The sequence below is a fragment of the Saccopteryx leptura genome, chromosome 1 (assembly GCF_036850995.1).
Source record: "Saccopteryx leptura isolate mSacLep1 chromosome 1, mSacLep1_pri_phased_curated, whole genome shotgun sequence".
Taxonomy (NCBI): Eukaryota; Metazoa; Chordata; class Mammalia; order Chiroptera; family Emballonuridae; genus Saccopteryx; species Saccopteryx leptura.
The window spans coordinates 140,729,199-140,751,394 of NC_089503.1; the positions used below are offsets into that span (position 1 = coordinate 140,729,199).

Sequence of the window (22,196 nt, forward strand, 5' to 3'; positions counted from 1 at the left end):
CAATGTATCTTTATGCTGCAGAGACAATAATCATTCTAAAACATGAAACTGATCATGATCACTCTACTGCTCAAAGGCCTTCAATGACTCCCAACAGCTTATGATATAGTGAACTCAGTATGACAAATTACACCTTTCATCAGGCTTATTCTTTCGTATGCATCTCTAGTCATTCTCAGCCTTTGGTCTAGCAATAATACATCTGAATATTCTGGACTTCACTTAGGCTCTCATACCTCTGCTCTCTGCCTTTGTATATTCTGCATGCTTATTCTGAAAGGCCATTCACTACTCCTCCCTCCTTGCTTGGCTAATTCCTATTTATTAAAGATTCAGTGAAATATCTCTTTTGGGAAATCTTCCATTAGGATTAAGTTTAATTGGCCCTCCTATATGCTCACATACCCTGTGCTCATCCCTCTGATAGTAGTCTCAAACATTTTGATCTTAGGATCCATTTTCTTTAAAAATTATTGAGGACCTGAAGAAATTAATGGGCTATCTACCCATATTTACCCTATTAGAAATTAAATCTGTGAAACTTAATGTTTTAAAGCTGATTTAAAAATAATTATAAACCCATTGTTAACAATAAATGATGTATTTTTGTGATAAATGGTATTTTCAAAAAAAATTTGAGAAGAGTGGCATTGTTTTACATTTTTCAAATCTTTTTAATGTCTGGCTTAATAGAAGACAGATGAATTTTTATATCTGTTTGTACATTCAGTTTGTTGTGATATGGTCCTGGCCTGTGGTGGCATAGTGGATAAAGTGTCAACCTGGAACACTGGGGTTGCAGGTTCAAAACCCTGGGCTTGCTTGGTCAAGGTACATATGGGAGTTGATGCTGCCTGCTCCTCCCTGCTTTCTCTCTTTCTAAAATGAATAAATAAAATCTTTAAAAAAATTCAAAAAAAAATTTGTTGTAATATGTTATTGTTGAAACATATGAACAAAAGCTGGTCTTACATAGTTGCTAAGATACCAAACTTGATATAGTTTTTAGAGTGCAGTTGCAATGTGGACTGAATCTGAAAGCATATCAATTAACTTTTTGTATTCTGCTATATTAAAATCCATAGTTCTTACACTTTGATGACTTTTTAATTCTGTAATAGCATGCATTGTTTTTTTGAAAACTGTTGTTCATTTAGTTGCAAAGATCAAAAGTACATTTGTTAACATCAAAGGTATTTATAGTAGAAAAGCCTAAGTACTGGAGAACTCTCAAGCTCCAGGTGATGGATATAAGTTTTACAAAATTTGGATTTTTGCGTGAAAACTCAAACATATACGTGCCTTTTCTGGAGACAACCATTTTACTTGGGCATGCAGCAGAAATATGTCACCATTTCTTTATGCCTTTTTAAATGGCATGTATACTTGGGTGAAGATAATAAAATTTGTAATTTTTACTCTTTTGTCATGGTCATTCTTTTTAAAAATAATTTTTTAAAAAAATTTAAGTGGGAGGCAGGGAGGCAGAGACCGATTCCTGCATGCGCCCCAACCAGCATCTACCCGGTGAACTCCTACCCAGGAACACTCTCCCCTGCTCGGCTGCAGGAGCAAGGGACCTATTTAAGCGCCTGAGGCAAGGCGCTGGAGCCCCGGGCCAACTTTGCTTGGACCTTTGAAGCCTTGGCTGCGGGAGGAGAAAAGAGAGAGAGGAGTGAGGGGTGGGTGGAGAAGCCGATGGTCGCTTCTCCTGTGTGCCCTGACCGAAATCAAACCTGGGCCTTCTTCTACTCGCCAGGCGGACCCTCTACCACTGAGCTAAACGGCCATAGCCTTGCCATGGTCATTTTAAAGTTAAACTAGCTTATTTTTTTAAAATCTTACATTTTGTATGCCGAGTGCAAGGGGGTGCAGAATACAAAATCCTGCTATTAATGCAGTTTGGTGCCACGGCCTTGATTTCTGCTATGGTGCCAGCAGTTAAATCTGCTTTTACGCTGTCAGTGAGAATGTTAACAAAGTGAAGAAGGTAAACAAAGTCTTAGTATTGTTATAGAAATTGACCTCGTGGACCCACTGAAAGTTGCTGCTGGTACCCTCAGCGTTCCGTGGGTGGCATTTTCGGAACTGCCGCCCTAGTTTCACATACTATTATTGTTACTTGCCTCTCATTAGGTTGCAACTTCTATATGGACCGTTTGTAACTGTCTTTTATGTGCCCTTGTCTAAGGGCCTGGTGTGTAAAACAATATATATTAATATCTGCAGAATGAGAGAATAAGTAACGAGTTATAAACAATGACCACATAGCCTTCATCTTATTACTTCTGTATTAAAATTCCTCAAGTTTTTTCACAATTATTACACCAGCTAATTTTTTAAACAGTTGAGGAGGGGGGAACTGCCTATTATAATGATGCGTTATATTTGGTGAAATATTTATGTGATGCCAGGGAGTCAGTCATTCCTAACCTCGCACCAGCAGGTCAGGTCTTTTCGTCCCTCAGGCCTACCCAAAGACCGGAAAGAGCTGGGTCTCCCACGTTTATAAGAGCACAAAAATTTGACCGATTTGCAGCCAGGTTTAAAAGAAAATCCACTAAAACTTTAGAGAAGAGAAAGAGTAGCTAGAGAAACAACGACCACATAAACAAGTAAGCCTAGGGCCGCAGTCTCGCGACCTCCGCGGGGTTGCCGGAGCGACGCTTCCGGCCGGCGCGCGCAGCCCTGGGAGTAGGAGAGTTGGGAACTGGGCGGCTAGACCTGCCCGCTGCCGTGAATTCGTCAGCGGGAGCGCGCTCCCGGCCGCGCGTGCTCGGCTTTCCCGGCTCGGTCGCTGACGCGTCGTAGACGTTGGGGAACCAGAGGGAGCGGCAACGGGAGCGGGATGAACAGCGCCGCCGGCTTCAGTTTGGGCTTAGGCTTCAGCCTCACCCCTACGGCGGTGATTCAGGTGACCAATCTGTCGTCGGCGGTGACCAGTGAGCAGATGCGGACGCTTTTTTCCTTCGTAGGAGAAATCGAGGAGCTGCGGCTCTATCCCCCGGAGTAAGTGCTTGAGCTCGGCTGGGGGAGGGGTGCGGGCGCCATCGAGACCTGGGGACCCGGCGCGGGGAGAGGGCGGACGGGGGCGCGCGGAGCCTGTCACGTGACCGCGCGGGCTTACCTTGGTGCCCACGTTTCATCCGGGCTCCGGGGCCGCGGCCCCTCCGTCCCACCCCTCTTATTAGTCAGACTTTGAGGATGTAACCTCTGCACGGAGCCCTTACAAAGGTGGCCTTTTTCCTGCTTCCCGGTCTCAATGCTCGCCGCCGAGGCCCCCTCCCCTTTTTTTCCCGAACTTAAGATGGCCGCAGGTGGGCCGCGAACAGTCCTCCCGACGGACGCCTGCCTGGTGGGGAGTGGAGCTCGCAGAGACTGCGCGGGAGACGCGCCCCGTGCCTAGGGCCTGGTGTCAGGCCGCTGCTGCGGACCCGGAGGCCTGGATTTAGGAAGGAATCAGGGCTGTGTTTGTTGTCAGGGCGGTGCTCACAAATTTAGCATCATTTTTGGTTCATTTAACCGAACCTACCCATGTTCAACGATCAAGTCTCTTCACCCTTTTGGGCAACATTAAGATTTCCTCCTGGAAGGTCACATTGTCCTAAACTTTTCAGAAAAAGTATTAATTGGTGCAGCATTATCTCTGCTGTAGACTTCTAAAAGTTCAGACGTTGCCTGGCATTCACAGGTCGCGGACACTTCCTAAGTAGCGGATTTTGAAGATTTCCCTCGTACAGTGCTATCTACCCACACAATTTGTAAAGGGTTTGCGCATTGTTCAAATTCTTACACGCGTAAACTTACCTTTTAAGATAGAGCTTAGAATCGTAAAATCCTCAATATTTTGTTTACTGTATTGAAAGCCCTTGATAAAAGGGAGAGGAGCTGCCCAAGGTTTTTTGTTGTTGTTTTTTAATTTGTATTTGACTTTTTGGTTTACTTAATTGCAGTGCGTGTAAATCTTCAGTTTTCTGTCTGAGTATATCGCATTGTTACTGCATAGATATTGATAAAAGTTGGTATATGGATATTTTAAACTTTGCTCTTTAAATTTTTTGCTTCTCCTTGAAGTAATGCATGCATACAGGAAAGTTGAAAGAACACCCTTTTCCCTTCACTTGCGTTCATTGTTTTCCGGTTTTTTTCTCTCTCGTCTCTCCCTTCCCATCTCCACCTCTGCTTACCCTTCTTCCCATCCTTTTGAAGGTACGTAGTTGTAGACACCAAAACTACTCACCCCTGAATACTTAAGTATGTATCTCTTAAGAAAAGTACATTTTCGCTGTCCAGTTGGTTCAGTAGACAGAGGTCGTCCCAGACTCTGAAGTCGCAGGTTCGATTTCCAGTCAGGTCACAGAAGAGAAGCAATCAATGAATGGAACAACGAAATGGAAAAACGAATTTGTTCTTCTTTCACCCTCCCCCTCTCCCCCTCTTCCACTCTCCCCCTGTTCTTCCATCTCCCTCAAGTCAATGGAAATCAAGAAAAAAGAAAAGTACATTCTCCTACTATATTGCAATACTATTAACATTTCTGAGAAATTTAACAATGATAAAGTAGTATATAATTTTTTTTTTTTTTTTGTATTTTTCTGAAGTTGGAAACGGGGAGGCAGTCAGACTCCCGCATGCGCCCGACAGGGATCCACGCAGCACGCCCATCAGGGGGCGATTCTCTGCCCATCTGGGCCGTTGCTCTGTTGCAACCAGAGCCATTCTAGCGCCTGAGGCAGAGGCCATAGAGCCATCCTCAGCACCCGGGCCAACTTTCCTCCAATGGAGCCTTGGCTGTGGGAGGGGAAGAGAGAGACAGAGAGGAAGGAGAGGTGGAGGTGGAGGGGTGTAGAAGCAGATGGGCCCCCCTCCTGTGTGCCCTGGCCGGGAATCGAACCCGGGACTCCTGCATGCCAGGCTGACACACTACCCCTGAGCCAACAGGCCGGGGCTGGTATATAATGTTTATATTTAAATTTCCCCAGATATGCTGGTAATATTTTTTTCTTTGTTTTGATCTGGAATATAATCAGAGACCACCCATTCATTCTGTTATCTCCTTTAATCTAGAATAGCCAGTCACCTTTTTGAAAAGTCTCTCATGAAATTGATATTGTGTCTTGTGGTTTGTTTTGTAGAATGACTCTTAGTCTGGGTTTGTATAGATTGTTTCTACATGAGTAGATTCAGGTGATACATTTTACTTCATAAGGTATGCACATACATCTTTTGTTGATTAGCCATGGCATTGATAGTTTTGAACATCTTATTTAACTTGTGAAAATGCTTTCTGTTGTCTTCATTTAAGTACTCAAAACTTTTCTTAATAATTCAGAGTGCTTGGAGGAGTGCTATATCAATTGGAATCAAGCAATAAAACACTTTGTACATAAACCTTTGTAAACTAACCTTGCTTTTAAAGTGGTAATAAGGCCAGACCAGGCAGTGGCACAGTGGATAAAGTGTCGAACTGGGATGCGGAGGACCCAGGTTCGAGACCCCTGAGGTTGCCAGCTTGAGTGCAGGCTCATCTGGTTTGAGCAAAGCTCACCAGCTTGGACCCGAGATCGCTGGCCCAAGCAAGGGGTTACTCGGTCTGCTGAAGGCCCGCGGTCAAGGCACATATGATAAAGCAATCAATGAACAACTAAGGTGTTGCAATGAAAGACTGATGATTGATGCTTCTCATCTCTTTGTTCCTGTCTGTCTGTATCTTTTCTTCTCTCTGACTCTCTGGGTCTCTGTAAAAAAAATAAAAAAAATAAAATAAATAAATAAATAAAATAAAGTGGTAATAAGGTGTCTTACAGGTAGAGATACATCACAGATAGTCTTCATTGCCAAAGTACTACCGCTACATAGTTGAAATCTGGGTTTGGGTGGCTACATGCTGCCAGTACTAATGACAGTTAGTAATGAACTGTTTTTTGAAATCAAATGTTAATTGCTTGCAGTTCAAAAATCAAAGAGAATAGAAAACTCTTGCCTGACCAGGCGGTTGCGCAGTGGATAGAGCATTGGACTGGAATGCGGAGGACCCAGGTTCGAAAACCCGAGGTTGCCAGCTTGAGCATGGGCTCATCTGATTTGAGCAGAGCTCACCAGCTTGGACCCAAGGTCGCTGGCTCAAGCAAGGGGTCACTCAGTCTGCTGACCGCCTGCGGTCAAGGCACATGAGAAAGCAATCAGTGAACAACTAAGATGTCGTAATGTGCAAAGAAAAACTAATGATTGATGCTTCTCATCTCTCCATTCCTGTCTGTCCCTGTCTACCCCTCTCTCTGACTCTCTCTCTGTCTCTGAAAAAAAAAAAGAAAAAGAATAAAAAACTCTTAAACACGGTACATTTATATGGAGTGAGTGAGTCACAAACTATAGTATGTTTTACAAAATTGTAGCACAAATATAACATATATAGGCCAGGCTAAATCCTTACCCAGTTTTTGTGCCATCCCTTACTCCTCTTTTTCAAAAATATTGTATTTTTTTTTTCTTTTTTTCTGAAGCTGGAAACGGGGAGAGACAGTCAGACAGACTCCTACATGCGCCCAACCGGGATCCACCCGGCACGCCCACCGGGGCGATGCTCTGCCCACCAGGGGGCGATGCTCTGCCCCTCCGGGGCGTCGCTCTGTCGAGACCAGAGCCACTCCACGCCTGGGGCAGAGGCCAAGGAGCCATCCCTAGCGCCCGGGCCATCTTTGCTCCAATGGAGCCTTGGCTGCGGGAGGGGAAGAGAGAGACAGAGAGGAAGGAGGGGGGGGGTGGAGAAGCAAATGGGCGCTTCTCCTATGTGCCCAGGCCAGGAATCGAACCCGGGTCCCCCGCACGCCAGGCCGACGCTCTACCGCTGAGCCAACCGGCCAGGGCTCTTTTTCAAAAATATTGACATTCTTTACTAACAATATATTTTCTGCTCTGTAATGAGGTTATCATAATCTGGTCAGTGTGAAGATATTTTTTCAAATTTGGACTGAAATTGATAAAAATGCAATAGTATTAGTTGTATTGAAAACAGTTTTGCACAGTTGCAGAAACAGTATTTTATTATTAATTCTTGGAAGCTGAGTAGAAATTGTTTTAAATTTGGAAATACATTTTTTTAATGAAGGTGAAATTCTTGGCAGCATGCTTTTTTATTGAGGTATATATAGTGTACAGACAGAAAAGTGCATGGATAAGTGCACTTACCTACAGTGACTTACCTGTGTAACCAGCATCCAGCTCAGAATTGTCTATACCCTAGAAATTCCACTGTGCCTTCTTCAAAAGGTAATCCTATCCTGATTTGTAACACCATTTCTAATATCAACACTTGATTTTTTAAAATTAATAATTGTTTTATAAATTTATTGATTTTTAAAAGAGAGAGGTAAGGGAGGGAAGGATAGAAAGAGAGAGAAGGAGAGAGTGAGAGAGAGAGAAAAAAAAAGAAAGAAAGAGAAACAGAAACAAAGATCTGTTCCTGTATGTGCCTTGACCAAGGGAATCGAACCTTTGGGATGACTTTCTAACCACTTAGCTATCCTGCCAGGGTAACCTGTTGATTAGTTTGCTTGCTGGGGTTTTCTTCACTTCGCTGGTCTTCAGAAGTACTATCAAAATCTTTCCATGTCCATCTGTATTCCATAAGTCCTTTTTATGTGTTTATTTTGATATGTGATTAAAGGATTTATACAACATAATTGTAAATTTTTACACTCAATCTATAATAAGCATTTTTTTTTTTTTGGTATTTTTCTGAAGCTGGAAACGGGGAGAGACAGTCAGACTCCCGCATGCGCCCCACCGGGATCCACCCGGCACGCCCACCAGGGGCGAAGCTCTGCCCACCAGGGGGCGATGCTCTGCCCCTTCAGGGCGTCGCTCTGCCGCGACCAGAGCCACTCTAGCACCTGGGGCAGAGGCCAAGGAGCCATCCCCAGCGCCTGGGCCATCTTTGCTCCAATGGAGCCTTGGCTGCGGGAGGGGAAGAGAGAGACAGAGAGGAAGGAGAGGGGGAGGGGTGGAGAAGCAGATGGGCGCTTCTCCTGTGTGCCCTGGCCGGGAATCGATCCCGGGACTTCTGCACGCCAGGCCGACGCTCTACCACTGAGCCAACCGGCCAGGGCTATAATAAGCATTTTTCATATTGTTTTATTTATAGTAATATTTACAGATTGATTTGTCCTAAGTGTGTGTGTGTGTTTTTGAAGTTCTATCTTTGGAGTCATAGTGGCTGATTTTTTGTTTTTGATGTGTGTAAGTCAGTGGATTTTAGGTAGAAGCAAGCATTTGAAATGTATAGGTGTTTTTTTTTCTTAGTGGGGGTGGGGTGGGGTGGGATAGGAAAGAGAGACAGATAGGGAGAGACATGAAAAGCATCAACTTCTTGCAGCACTTTAGTTGTTCATCAACTGTGCCTTTATGGGGTGGTGAGTGGCCTGCAGCTGAGCCAGCGACCCCTTGTTCAAGCCAGTGACCTTGGGCTTCAAGCCAGTGACCATGGGATCATGTCTATGATCCCACACTCAAGTCAGCTACCCTGCGCTTAAGCTGGAAACCTCAGGGTTTAACCCCTGAGTCCTCAGTATCCCAGGTCAATACTCTATCCACTGTGCTACTGCCTGTTCAGGGTAAAATGGATAGTTTTGATTGTCAACAGTGATTGGAGGACCTTCTAGCATTTATTGGGTATCAGTCATTCATATCAGAAAGTCTTACACAAGGAAGAATTGTGCCATATAGAGTACCACTGGAGCCCTATTGAGAAACCTTGTTATAGTTTATGTGTCAGTGTTTTCAGACATGAAACTGTATACTTTGTCCATGTTTTGGATTATATACTTTGTGATAGCTTCTCAACGGGTATGTAGTAATATAATAAAATATTAGATATATTATTACTACGTTAACTTTAAAAAAAATTGTGCAGTGTTATCACCGTTTTAAATGAAAAACCAAATAACCAGTTAGGGCTCAGGAAATTTAAATGATGCTCAGAGAGTTGGTTCTGTGATTTCTGCATTAAACTCTCAAGTTCTGATTTAAAAAATCAGTTGTAGAAAGTTTTCTTTTTTAAGAAACCAAGCAATTCAGCAAATGAGGTTAAAGTAAAATCTGCTATTTGGATACTGCTACTTTCTTTAGAGGCAGACATTTAGACAAAATGGACTATATATCCCCCCACCCCCTTTTTTGGTATTTTTCTGAAGTGAGAAGTGAGGAGGCAGAGAGACAGACTCCTGCATGCGCCCAACCAGGATCCACCTGGCATGCCCATCAGAGAGCTGATGCTCTGCCCTTCTGGGCCTTTGCTCCATTGCAACTGGAGCCATTCTAGCACCTGAGGCGGAGGCCATGGAGCCATATCAGCCCCCGGGCCAACTTTGCTCCAGTGGAGCCTTGGCTACAAGAGGGGAAGAGAGAAATGGAGAGAAAGGAGAGGAGGAAGGGTGGAGAAGCAGATGGGTGCTTCTGCTGTGTGCCCTGGCCCAGGTATCGAACCTGGGACTTCCACATGCCAGGCCGGTGCTCTATTGCTGAGCCAATGGGCCAGGGCCATAACTCCCTTTTAAAAATTAAAACTGTAGGTCAAAATTATGTTATAAATTATCCTATTAATAAAAATTAAATCTACTTAATAGCTTAGATATACCAGAGCAGGGATCGGGAACCTATGGCTCGCAAGCCAGATGTGGCTCTTTTGATGACTGCATCTGGCTAGCAAACAAATCTTTAATAAAAAAATAACGTTAAAAATATAAAACATTCTCATGTATTACAATCCATTTCCTACCGCTCATGTTCATGGTTGCGGGTGGCTGGAGCCAATCACAGCTGTCCTCCGGGACAACACCAAATTTTTATTGGATAATGCATAACGTACACAGGTCGTTGTGAGGTCAGGAAGTAAATTTCCCTCCTTTTAATCGAGTAGTCAGGTAGCTAATTGCAGAAACCCTTTTGATGAAGAAGATGGCTAAAGAAAAAAGATGGGGAGTATTGTACTTTTTAGCAGGAATGGACAGAGGAATTCACCTTTGTGGAGAGAGCAGGTTCTGCAGTGTGTCTAATATGCAATGATAAAATTGCATCGACGAAATGGTCAAATATAACACGGCACTTCAACACACGCCATACTACATTTGCATCGAAATATCCAGGGAAGGACAGCAGGAAGAAAGCATGTCAAGAGCTACTGTGCAGAGTGCAAGCTAGTTAGTAGCAACTCCATGTTTGGACCCAACAAGGTGACTGGAATTCGGCTAGCTTTGCTGGTGCTTTAGCAATTGTGAGAAACAGAAAGCCATTCACAGATGGGGAGTATGGCAAAACATTCATGCTTGATGTTGCCAATGAACTTTTTGACGACTTTTTGGATAAAGACAAGATAATCAAACGAATAAAAGACATGCCTCTGTCGGCAAGAATTGTTCATGATCGATCGTACCATCATGATGGCAAATCAAATTGAGGCAACACAAGTGAAGGACATAAATGCAGCACCATTCTTTTCTCTCGCTTTGGATGAGTCAATAGACATAAGCCATTTATCCCAGTTCAGCATGATTGCAAGGTATGCTGTCGGTGACACACTACGTGAGGAAAGTCCTGCTGTTTTGCCTATGAGAGAGACAACAGGAGGGGAGCATTTATTCAGGTCTTTCACTGAATTCGCTAAAGAAAAAATCTACCGACGGATAAACTTATTTCGGTGTGTACTGATGGTGTTCCGTGCATGGTGGGGAAAAACAGGATTCGTAGCACTTCTTCGTGAACATGAAAAGAGACCCATCCTTAGTTTTCACTACATCCTACATCAGGAGGTGCTTTGTGCTCAGATGTATGGCGAGCAGCTTGGTAAGGTGATGTTGCTGGTCATTGGGGTGGTTGACTTTATTGTTGCCTGAGCTTTAAATGATCGCCAGTTTAAAACACTGCTGAATGAAGTTGGGAATAATTATCCTGGTCTGCTCTGCACAGCAGTGTGCGTTGATTGTCAAGAGGGAAGGTGCTCAGCCATTTCACGGCTTGTGTGAGCAAAATCCGGACTTTTCTTGAAATGAAAAACATAGGGCATCCTGAGTTAGCTAACACTGAGTTGCTCCTGAAGTTCTACTATCTCGTGGACATGAGTGAACATCTGAACCAGCTTAATGTGAAAATGCAAGGCGTTGGAAGTACAGTTTTATCCCTTCAACAAGAAGTGTTTGCATTTGAAAACAAGCTGAAACTCTGCATTGCCGACATTGAAACAGGTCGTTTACTACACTTTGAAAAATTGGGAAAGTTTAATGATGCATGCACAGCAAGTGACCCTGCTCAACATCTTGATCTCCAGCAGCTAGCAGGCTTCACATCTAATCTCCTGCAGTCATTCAAAGCGCACTTTGGAGAATTTCGTGAGCGCACTCGTCTTTTTAAGTTCATCACTCATCCACAGGAGTGTGCAGTGGACAGCGCCGACCTGAGTTACATCCCCAGTGTCTCTGTCAGAGATTTCGAGCTACCAGCTGCTGACCTGAAGGCCTCAGATATGTGGGTGAATAAGATCAAGTAACTGAATGACGATTTGGAAAGACATGCACAACAGCAAGCAGAGTTGGCGAGCAAACACAAGTGGGGAGAAATTAAAAAATTTCAACCCGCGGACCAGCTGATTGTCAAAACTTGGAACGCACTTCCCGTCACATACCACACCACACTGCAGCGTGTGAGTATTGCTGTATTGACAATGTTTGGCTCTACGTATGCATGTGAGCAGTCTTTCTCACATCTAAAGAACTTTTAAGACCAACCTACAATCACATTTAACTGATGGAAGTCTCAGTGCTTGCATGAAGCTTACTCTCACCACCTATCAACCAGACTACAAAGCCATCAGCAAAACCATGCAGCACCAGAACTCACATTAATGGTAAGAAGTACTTTATTTATCATTGGTTAGCAATAGCATAACAACGTTATTAAAAAGAATTCAGAGACTTACTGTACTTTAAAAGTGTTGGTCTTACATAAAATGCACACATTTACTTGTATTTAGTGTTAAACATATTTATGACACACGGAATTACATTTTAAAATGTGTGGCGTTCATGGCTCTCTCAGCCAAAAACGTTCCCGACCCCTGTACTAGAGATAAAGCTTTAAATATAAGATTTAGAAACATTTATAAATAAATATACATTTGTTTACCAAGATACTAATTATTTGTATTTGTGCTTGCTTCTGTGCCATACTTTAGCCTCTAGTGATGAAAATAAAATAGTTTACTACCTCCTGTGAAAAGCACGCGTTTTTACATTTGTATGAGTAAGTATAAGTTGATTTTTACTCTCTTTTTAAAGAAAGATAATTGGAGTTAAAGATGAAGAAAATAACTTAAAGCAATGGTGTAGCCAGTCTACTATCCATGTTCCTATGATAATGATATTCAGAACTGACCGGAATTTTTAAAATCGGTCCTGGGCTTCTCAAATTTTGGTGACATATCTTAACATGTTGCTTTACTAACCAAGCTTACATTTTCTATACCTGTATTAAATTTGAAATGACATGGGTTTCAAACAGGGTTTGGAAATGTTTTTTTATTTTTATTTTTTACTGATTATAGAGAGAGGAAGGGAGGCCTTGGCCAGTTGGGTCAGCAGTAGAATGTCGGTCCAGTGTGTGGAATTCCTGGGTTTGATTCCTGGTCAGGGCACACAGGAGAAGCTACCATTTGCTTCTGCACCCCTCCCTCCCCCTTTCTTCCTCTCCCGCAGCCATGGCTCGAATGAGCAAGTTGGCCTCAGGCCTTGAGGATGGATCCATGGCCTGTCCTCAGGCTCTAAAATAGCTTGGTTGCCAAGCAATGGAGTGGGGGTCCCAGATGAACAGAACATGAGCCCGTGACAGGGGCTGCCAGGTGAATCCAGGTTGGGGTACACGCAGGAGTCTGTCTCTCTGCCTCCCTGCTTCTCACTTGATTAAAAGAGAGAGACCCTGGCCGGTTGGCTCAGTGGTAGAGCGTTGGCCTGGCGTGCAGGAGTCCTGGGTTCGATTCCCGGACAGGGCACACAGGAGAAGCGCCCATCTGCTTCTCTATCCCTCCCCCTCTCCTTCCTCTCTGTCTCTCTCTTCCCCTCCCACAGCCAAGGCTCCATTGGATCAAAGTTGGCCCAGGCGCTGAGGATGGCTCCATGGCCTCTGCCTCAGGAATGGCTCTGGTTGCAACAGAGCGATGCCCCAGATGGGCAGAGCATCGCCCCCTGGTTGGCATGCTGGGTGGATCCGGTCGGGTGCATGCGGGAGTCTGTCTGACTGCCTACTTGTTTCCAACTTCAGAAAAATACAAAAAAAAGAGAGAGAGAGAAACATTGATCCATTCCTGGATGTGCGGATTGAACCAGCAACCTTTGCTTTTTGGGACGATGCTCTAACCAGCTGAGATATCTGGCCAGGACTGGAAATGTGTTTTAGTTTCAAAAGTGATTATTTAGATTTTCATTCTTTCACAAAAGGATCTGTCAGTTTAGGAAATGTATTATAGTTTCAGTGGTTGCTTGTCGGATTCTTGATTTCAGTGCTGAAAAGAGTATACTTCTTGCAGTTGCTCGGGCTTTAATAGTTCGTTGAACTCATAGATGTTTTTGGTTGCAAAAGACACAAACACTGCTATGCGTGCAGCCTAACTCAAGAAGAGACATTAAAAAGATGGTGATTTCACTAAGTTGAAAAATAGACTATAGTACAGCCAATCCTTATGGGACCTGGGACTGGGCACCAGAAAGGTTTTCAGCATCCAAGGTATAAAGCCCCTTCTTAGAGGTTTTTGTCAACTCTGTGTCTGTGTATCTGCTCATTTTCTTTACAGACCTATTCTCTACTCATCTGGCATCTGACCAAAGCCCTGACTATAAGTAACTTTCCAGGCAAAAGAAAGAGAATCTAATTGTTCCCAGTTCACTTGGTCAAGCCACCCAAATTATAGATTGCCTGTGGGCAACCTGGTATCATGTGGCTAATAAGTTATGACTAATCAACTGTTGAGAGTTTCACATAAGAAACGATAGGCCTGTCCTGAAAGTATGTAGAGTGTTTTGGTAGCACATATAGCAGGGGTCGGGAACCTATGGCTCACAAGCCAGATGTGGCTCTTTTGATGGCTACATCTGGCTTGCAGACAAATCTTTAATAAAAAAATGTTAAAAATATAAAACATTCTCATGTATTACAATCCATTCATTTCCTACTGCTCATGTTCATGGCTGCGGGTGGCTGGAGCCAATCACAGCTGTCCTCCGGGACAACACCAAATTTTTATTGGATAATGCGAAACGTACACGGGTCGTTGTATGGCTCTCACGGAATTGCATTTTAAAATATGTGGTATTCATGGCTCTCTCAGCCAAAAAGGTTCCCGACCCCTGACATAGGATGGGTACCTAAAATGGTTTTCCAGGAAACTTGAGCTTGAAGAAGAGTGGAATTACCATTCAAAAAGGGAGTTACAGAAAACATGATAAACAAATGGAACATGTACAAAGGTGGTCCAGATGTTCTTGATATGATCTGGGAACCACAAGTATTTTTATGCTTGGATTTTTGGGTGTATCTAGATCAGGGGTAGTCAACCTTTTTATACCTACCGCCCACTTTTGTATCTCTGTTAGTAGTAAAATTTTCTAACCGCCCACCTGTTCCACAGTAATGGTGATTTATAAAGTAAGGAAGTAACTTTACTTTATAAAATTTATAAAGCAGAGTTACAGCAAGTTAAAGCATATAATAATAATTACCAAGTACTTTATGTCATATTTTCACTAAGTTTGGCAGAATAAATCTTTATAAAACAACTTACTATAGTTAAATCTATCTTTTTATTTATACTTTGGTTGCTCCGCTATCTCCCACCATGATAGCTGGAACGCCTATTAGAGGGCGGTAGGGACCAGGTTGACTACCACTGAGCTAGGTGATAAAGGAAGAACAGAGAGTCTGAGGAAGTTTAAACAGTGGAGTGACATGATGAAATATAGGGTTTAGAAAGATCACTTTGGCAGCTTTAGTGGAAGACCATTAATAAGGAGTTGAGATTGGAGGTAGTGTGATTGGTTAGGAGCCATTGTAGTAATACAGATGAAAAAATGATGAGGGCCTGAATTAATGTCACACATAGTTGGGGGTGGGGGGCAGTCTTCACAAGATTTAATGAACTATTGTATGAGGAAGAAGGAAGTGTCAAGGAGGAAAACAAACCCCAAATCTCAGGAGTTTGATTAAGAAAAGATGAATACTTATACTAAACTGGTAGGGTAGGGAACTCGACTCATTGTTGTAACTCACTCTGGATGAAGCTGCTGTGGCAGCCCCATCTCCAATATTGCAGGTCACTGGCAGAGCAAGAGTTGAGCAGTGACGTTTAGAGTTTCTGCATAGTGACACAGAAGAAGTTGCTCGAATTTAATTGGTCAAAGCAAATTGCATGGCTACACTTCAAGGAACAAAGAAATAGAATTTTACCATGTAGCCATAAGGAGATTTGGAAATACTTGCTGAACAGTAGTGATGGTACTAACATTAGTGACTACCAGATTTCTGATTTGGGTGATATGGTGTGTTTTTTTGTTTTGTTTTGTTTTTTAACAGAGACAGAGTCAGAGAGAGGGATAGACAGACAGGAAGGGAGAGAGATGAGAAGCATCAATCATCAGTTTTTCATTGTAACACCTTAGTTGTTCATTGATTGCTTTCTCACATGTGCCTTGACCGCTGGCCTTTAGCATACCAAGTAACCCCTTGCTCAAGCCAGCAACCTTGCTAGCGACCTTGAGGTCTCAAACCTGGGTCTTTCTGCATCGCAGTCCAACACTATCCACTGCGCCACTGCCTGGTCAGGCAAGATGGTGGTATTTTTAAGTGAGATATATAGAACAACGGACAGGACTGGTAAAGAAGGGGAATGATGAATTTTAAGACTTAATAAGTTGGCCCTGGCCAGTTGGCTCAGTGGTAGAGCATCAGCCTGGCGTGCAGGAGTCCCGGGTTCAATTCCCGGCCAGGGCACACAGGAGAAGTGCCCATCTGCTTCTCTACCCCTCCCCCTCTCCTTCCTCTCTGTCTCTCTCTACCCCTCCCGCAGCCAAGGCTCCATTGGAGCAAAGATGGCCCGGGCGCTGGGGATGGCTCCATGGCCTCTGCCTCAGGCACTAGAATGGCTCTGGTTGCAACAGAGCAACGCCCTGGATGGGCAGAGCATCGCCCCCTGGTGGGCTTTATTTTTATTTTTGCAACTTTAATTAGCTTAGTTATTTTAATAATATTAATGTTTCAAGTTCTAAATGCAAATATATCTTATCACAGTTTTTTTTAAATCTTTTTTTTTAAATCTTTTTTTTGTATTTTTCTGAAGTTGGAAACGGGGAGGCAGTCAGACAGACTCCTGCATGCGCCCGACAGGGATCCACCCGGCACGCCCACCAGGGGGCGATGCTCTGCCCATCTGGGCCATTGCTCTGTTGCAACCAGAGCCATTCTAATGCCTGAGGCAGAGGCCATGGAGCCATCCTCAGCGCCCTGGCCAACTTTTTGCTCCAATGGAGCCTTGGCTGTGGGAGGGAAGAGAGAGACAGAGAGGAAGGAGAGGGGGAGGGGTGGAGAAGCGATGGGCGCTTCTCCTGTGTGCCCTGGCTGGGAATCAAACCCTGGACTCCTGCACACCAGGCCGACGCTCTACCACTGAGCCAACCGGCCAGGGCCTCTTATCACAGTTTTTGATTAGTAGTATTCATATGTATGTATATTTAACCATTATCAAGATGGATTTGCTGCTATATGTGAAAGATTTTTTAATTTAAAAAATGATGAATATTTGCCTAACGTGTGTTGCGCAGTGGTTAGAGCATCAACCTGGTATGCTGAGGTCTCAGGTTTGAAACCCTGAGGTCGCTGGCTTAAGCGTGGTGGTATCACTGATATGACTCCAAGGTTGCTGGATTGATGCCAAATGTTGCTGTCTTGACCTCCCTCAAGGTCGCTGACTTGAGTGAGGGGTCACTGGCTTGGCCTGAGCGCCTCCCCCCAGTCAAGGCACATATGAGAAACAGTCAGTGAAATAATTAAAGTGACGCAACTTTTTCCCTTCCTGCCAGTTTCTAAATATTAAAATTAAAAAAATGAAAAATGATGAATATTTGTGAAATTACTAACTAAATAATACATTTGTTTTCAACCTCCAGTCTGCAGACTGTTGATGTTGTATGAAGATTACAGACCCAATAGTTATAGACTTTATAATTTTCATACAGTGTCAGGTGATTAACTCTTTTGCGGACCTGTATGAAAATTTTGGCAGACTGGCGGTTGAAACCCACTGAAATATAGTGTGTCCGTAAAGTCATGGTGCACTTTTGACCTGTCACAGGAAAGCAACAAAAGATGATAGAAATGTGAAATCTGCACCAAATAAAAGGAAAACCCTCCCAGTAGTACATTAAGATTGTTTTAAAATTCTTGATTTGTTGAATGTAAAAGGTACTTGAAATTTATTAGATGGTTAGACTTTAAGTTTCGTCTTTGCCATTTACTAGATCTGGAATTATGGTCAACTTTCTTAACTTGTTTTGAACTAAATTACTATTATTGTACAAAGCGTATATGACATTTTCAAATGATCTTTTTTAGTATGAAAAGCTTCAGTGTTTTCAAGTATTCCACATTTATTTTATATTCTAGGTATATATTTTGTTTGGGTCTGTTTTTCCTTGCTAAAGGTAATTAAAGACTTTGATTGAAAATAATTATGGACAGGTTGTCAAAATAGTCATCCACGAGGATAGTATATTTTGTATTCTAACAAGATGGATTCACATTGTAGAGAAATTGCTTTTATCTGTGCTGTGTCTGGTTCCTCTTTACTGTAGGCCTGCCTAGATTGAAATGAATCTATAATAGAAGGATTTGTAAGAATCTTTACTCTTTGGTGTATAGTATGTAAAATTATTTTGTGTGTGAAATCTTTTATCTGGAAAATCACACAGTGCTGCAGTCTACTAGCACAGTATATGCAAAAGACCTTAATTTTAATTCTGTGTTATTTCATTGTTTCTAAAAGTTTTTAGAGATTTAAATTAGCCAGGGAAGGCTTGGAAGTGGTTACAGAATTTTAAGTTTTGAGGATTGGGGCTTTTAAAAGGGATTTTGCCTATTTGTACTCTGGTTCAACAATTTGGGTTGAGCAGCTGTTTTCACATTTTGTTCAAATTAAGAATTGAAAGTTTTAAAATTTAAATTAAAAATTTTTACAAATAAGGCTAAAGGCTTGCCTAGATTGTCATCAGGCTTTGCAGACAAATCACTATTAAGTTTTGCTATTTCATGTCTTAATGGTTTTTAGTACCAAAACTTCGTAATTCTTGATTATGTAAGATTATATAAAGATCTAAGAAAAAATTGTAACGAAAGTGACAAAACCAACCGTTTATTCATCTAATTGTTTTTCTTTTTTTTTATCTTGCAGCAACGCACCCCTTGCTTTTTCTTCCAAAGTATGTTATGTTAAGTTTCGTGATCCATCAAGTGTTGGCGTGGCCCAGCATCTAACTAACACGGTTTTTATTGACAGAGCTCTGATAGTTGTTCCTTGTGCAGAAGGTTGGTATTTCACATGTTTTTTTTTTTCTATTATTTTTAATCTCCGTCCTGTCCGTTAACTACCTTTGGCATTTTTAGAAATTGGCAAGTAGATAGTAGTATGGCATGAGTGTATGTATGTCTTGTTGTGTATGTGTATGAGAATGAAATTTGGAGAAGAAAATAATTTTTACTAATCAAATATGTTAAAATGGTTCCTTTGTTACTTAATGTAAGTTTGAAAAATAGCTAAACATTTAAAAAATGTATATATTACTTGGTTTCTCAGGTTTATCCTGGCTTTCTGTAGTCATTTTACAAGTGGTAAAAAAAGGTTTCTGAAATTAAAAAATATTAGGGTAGTTGGGGAAATTATTTTAATTTTGTAAGTAAGTGCTTGTCTCTGTGTACAATATTAATGATATTACATAAATAAAAAATATACACATCTTGCCAGATTGAGGTTCTGATATTTATAGTTATAAGAAAAAAATTCATAATTGAAACTTTAAAATACCCTGTTAATTTACCTTATTATTGAGACCATTATATCTTGTTTCGTGTAATTGTTTGCTATGCAACTGGAATTTACTTTTCTCTTCTGGCTTTTTCTTGGGGAGGAGGTGTAATTGAAGAAAAGTCATGTAAAGCAAATTTCCTCCATCAAAGAAATAGTTGTTGAAGATGTGAACAAGGCTAAGGCCTTAAAAATTATTCATTAAATTTTATGACTTAACCTGCTTTAAGAGCTAATTATTACTAATATTTATTTTTTAGTAACTTCTATTTACAGAGTCACTCATTTAATAAGCTGTGCTGAATTTGACAGTCCTGGTGTGTAATTAATTTTTATTCCGAGCACTGACTATGGCATGCATGTGTTCATGGATTTGAGAATTGGTTTTCTATAATTTAAATGTCTTTAAAGTGTATTTTCAGTGGTGGGTGGTGGGAACTTTACACCTGGAACAATTTAATGTACTTTCATATGTATTGTTTTAAAACCTCTTACAATCCAGGCTAACGTTAAAGTAACTTAATGTAAAATAAACAGTTTGTAGTACTTTCAAGTTTTTATGCTTATTTCAGAATTCTATTCTGAGATGTCAGAAACATTTAGTCAGATATAGCAAGTATCATTCTGTTATTTTTGAAGTCCCAGATTAGAACATTCTGGATTTTTTCAGATAAATTAGAAAGTATTTTTCCCATGCCTGTGAGTTAGAGTGGAGTATGGAGAATAAAAATGGATTAAAGTTAATTATTTGATGAATCTGTTCTTATCTGATCTGTCAGGGGACAGTAAGCCCAAATTTGGAGAGCAAGGTGAGAAAAGAGCTGGTAATGGTTTCGTTCTACAAATCAAGTTCATACCAATTTCACACCGTGTAAACCGCATGGGGAAAAAAACAGGTAGAGGTCTATTTAGCAAGAGTATTATTTCAGAAAAATATGCCAGCAGCAGCACAGGCTCTTGTATTATGTTGGCTCATTACTTAATAAGGAAGAATTTCATCAGTTGTTTTGTTGGAACCTTACTATAGTTCCATAAATTTTTTTTTATATAGTATTTGAGAAGCCCTGGCTGTGATTTGTCATAAATGTTCATGGTTATGGACACCTTGAGGTTCCTTTTTTTTTTGTTTTACTCGTTAGAGATGAATAAATTCACATTTTACTAATTTATGAATATTTTTAATGTCATTTAGAGGCAGAGTTTCACAATTTCTGACCATGAAAATTTAAATATTTGTATTGCAATTTAACTATAAGTATAGGTTAAGTGTATTTCAGAACACTTACTTATAAAATAATTGGTATTAGAAAAATATTCATATACAATTTTTATTAAACTAAATACAACAGATGGATTTATAGAACCTAAAGAATGTCATAGTGAGGGCTTAATGGTTTGATTATTAACTGCATGCAAAGTAATAATGTATTATGTACTGTACCAAAAAATTAGCAAAGTGAGTTTGAACTGAACCAAAGGAAAGCGTTCCAGTGGAGTAAGTTCTATAAGACAAGTATACTTTGGTGCTGTAAGCAGTGCTCTGTGTACTTTACTGATTGTAGTCTTTCCTTGATGTCAGAGGAAACAGCATTATGAAAGGAATGAGAAAACCATAGAAAAAATTTTAAGAAAAGTTCTTCAGATTCTTTCAATTTGCTATTATTTAAAAAAATACAGTATTCTGACAATATCCTAAATTGTATAAGTAATGTTTGATGTGTAGTAGTTTTATATATATTAAGCACTAGCTATTGTCAATAAAACATGCCATTTCAAAATAAAATATACTTTCATTATACTTGTCCAAATATGACCTCTTTTTGTTGTTGTGTGCATCTCAGATTTATTTTTATAAATGTTAACACTTAGAAAAAGATAAGGTCAGACATAAAAGGATGTCAGCCTAATCATCAGTCATAACTTTATGTCCACATTTTCTGGTAGATGGATTTTGACTATTAATTTGGTTTTGTATGTTTTCTCTATGTGATATTTGTGCATTATTAGATGACTAGACTGGCCAAGGCAGACCTGTTACACTTGCCTGACACTTGCCTGAGTTAGGCATTGTTTGCCATGCCACTAAACCTGCCGTCAAGTGAAACCTTCATTGGGGAAATGAGATCGGAGTCTGAACCGCAGAAGATGGACGCCCTGTCTCTGTTTTTTATTGTTTTACTTTAATTTCATTTCTTTTTCTTTATTTTGTCCCTTTTTTGTTTTTGTTTTGTTAAATCTTTTTCACTTTAACTTGTATGCTGGTTTTCCAGTTCTTTGTAAATGGTATTCCATTAAGGGTTCATAACATTGCATTGCAAAATATGTATATGGGGAAATGACCAGCAGAGTTCAACCTTAAGATAAAATGAATTTTCACAGTAAGTTAGATAGTGTTAGGAGGCTCAGTGGAAATCTTAATTGGTGTTTGTAGATTGATCAGGTACATTCTGCCCTTGCAACACTGATAAGATTATTAAGAACATTTTCTGATCTCAGTGCAACGTGTTTGCAGTTTTTCTCCCGAGTTTACATCTCTTACAAAACCTTCCCCCTAAAATTTTAGGCATGCAGTATCAGGGAAAATAAGAAATAACAATCTGGGGGTAGATGAGGCAGAGAGAGACTTTTACTTTTGTGATAGTTATTCATTGTAGAAAGTAACATTTCCTTGACTTATAAAGGCTTTAGTTGCCTAAGAGGAGAATGGATATTTGAGAAACTGTTGAATACTTACTTGTGTGTATTTCTCTGCTTCAGTTTTTTGTTGAAAAATACTCAGAGGTTACTAGCTTCCAGATGGGTTCTCAGATTAGGACTAGTACTTTAACACTGTGAGAAACATTGTTCTCTCAGTTGTCACTGAATATAATTTGGGGAAAGTGCTAAACATATATTTGTTTTATACTTTTATATATTCTGATAGTATTTAGAGGGTAAATTTGATAAAATTTTATCTTGGAAATTAAGTAGTGGAACTTTTTTTTAGGTATCTTTAGTAGTAGAAAAAGAAAAAATAGTGTGCTTACAGTTAGACTTTATAGTAGTTTTTTTACTACTGTGAAAAGCATTTGAGGGTCAGACGATCTAC

At 40.9% G+C, this 22,196-nt stretch overlaps 1 protein-coding gene across 3 annotated transcripts in view; it reads left to right on the top strand.

Moving 5' to 3' along the window:
* The first annotated feature begins 2,732 nt into the window (after nucleotides 1-2,732).
* The window catches only part of SREK1 (splicing regulatory glutamic acid and lysine rich protein 1), a 63,675-nt gene continuing 44,211 nt past the window's right edge, over nucleotides 2,733-22,196 (top strand). Inside the window, exons 1-2 of one of the 3 annotated variants that reach the window (XM_066376219.1) lie at nucleotides 2,733-3,009; nucleotides 18,479-18,612. In XM_066376219.1, the coding sequence (XP_066232316.1) occupies nucleotides 2,849-3,009; nucleotides 18,479-18,612 (295 nt within the window). In that variant the 5' untranslated portion in view covers nucleotides 2,733-2,848. Of the gene's footprint in view, nucleotides 3,010-18,478; nucleotides 18,613-22,196 lie in introns of those variants that run through there. The other 2 variants (XM_066376209.1, XM_066376228.1) reach the window with 2 other exon arrangements.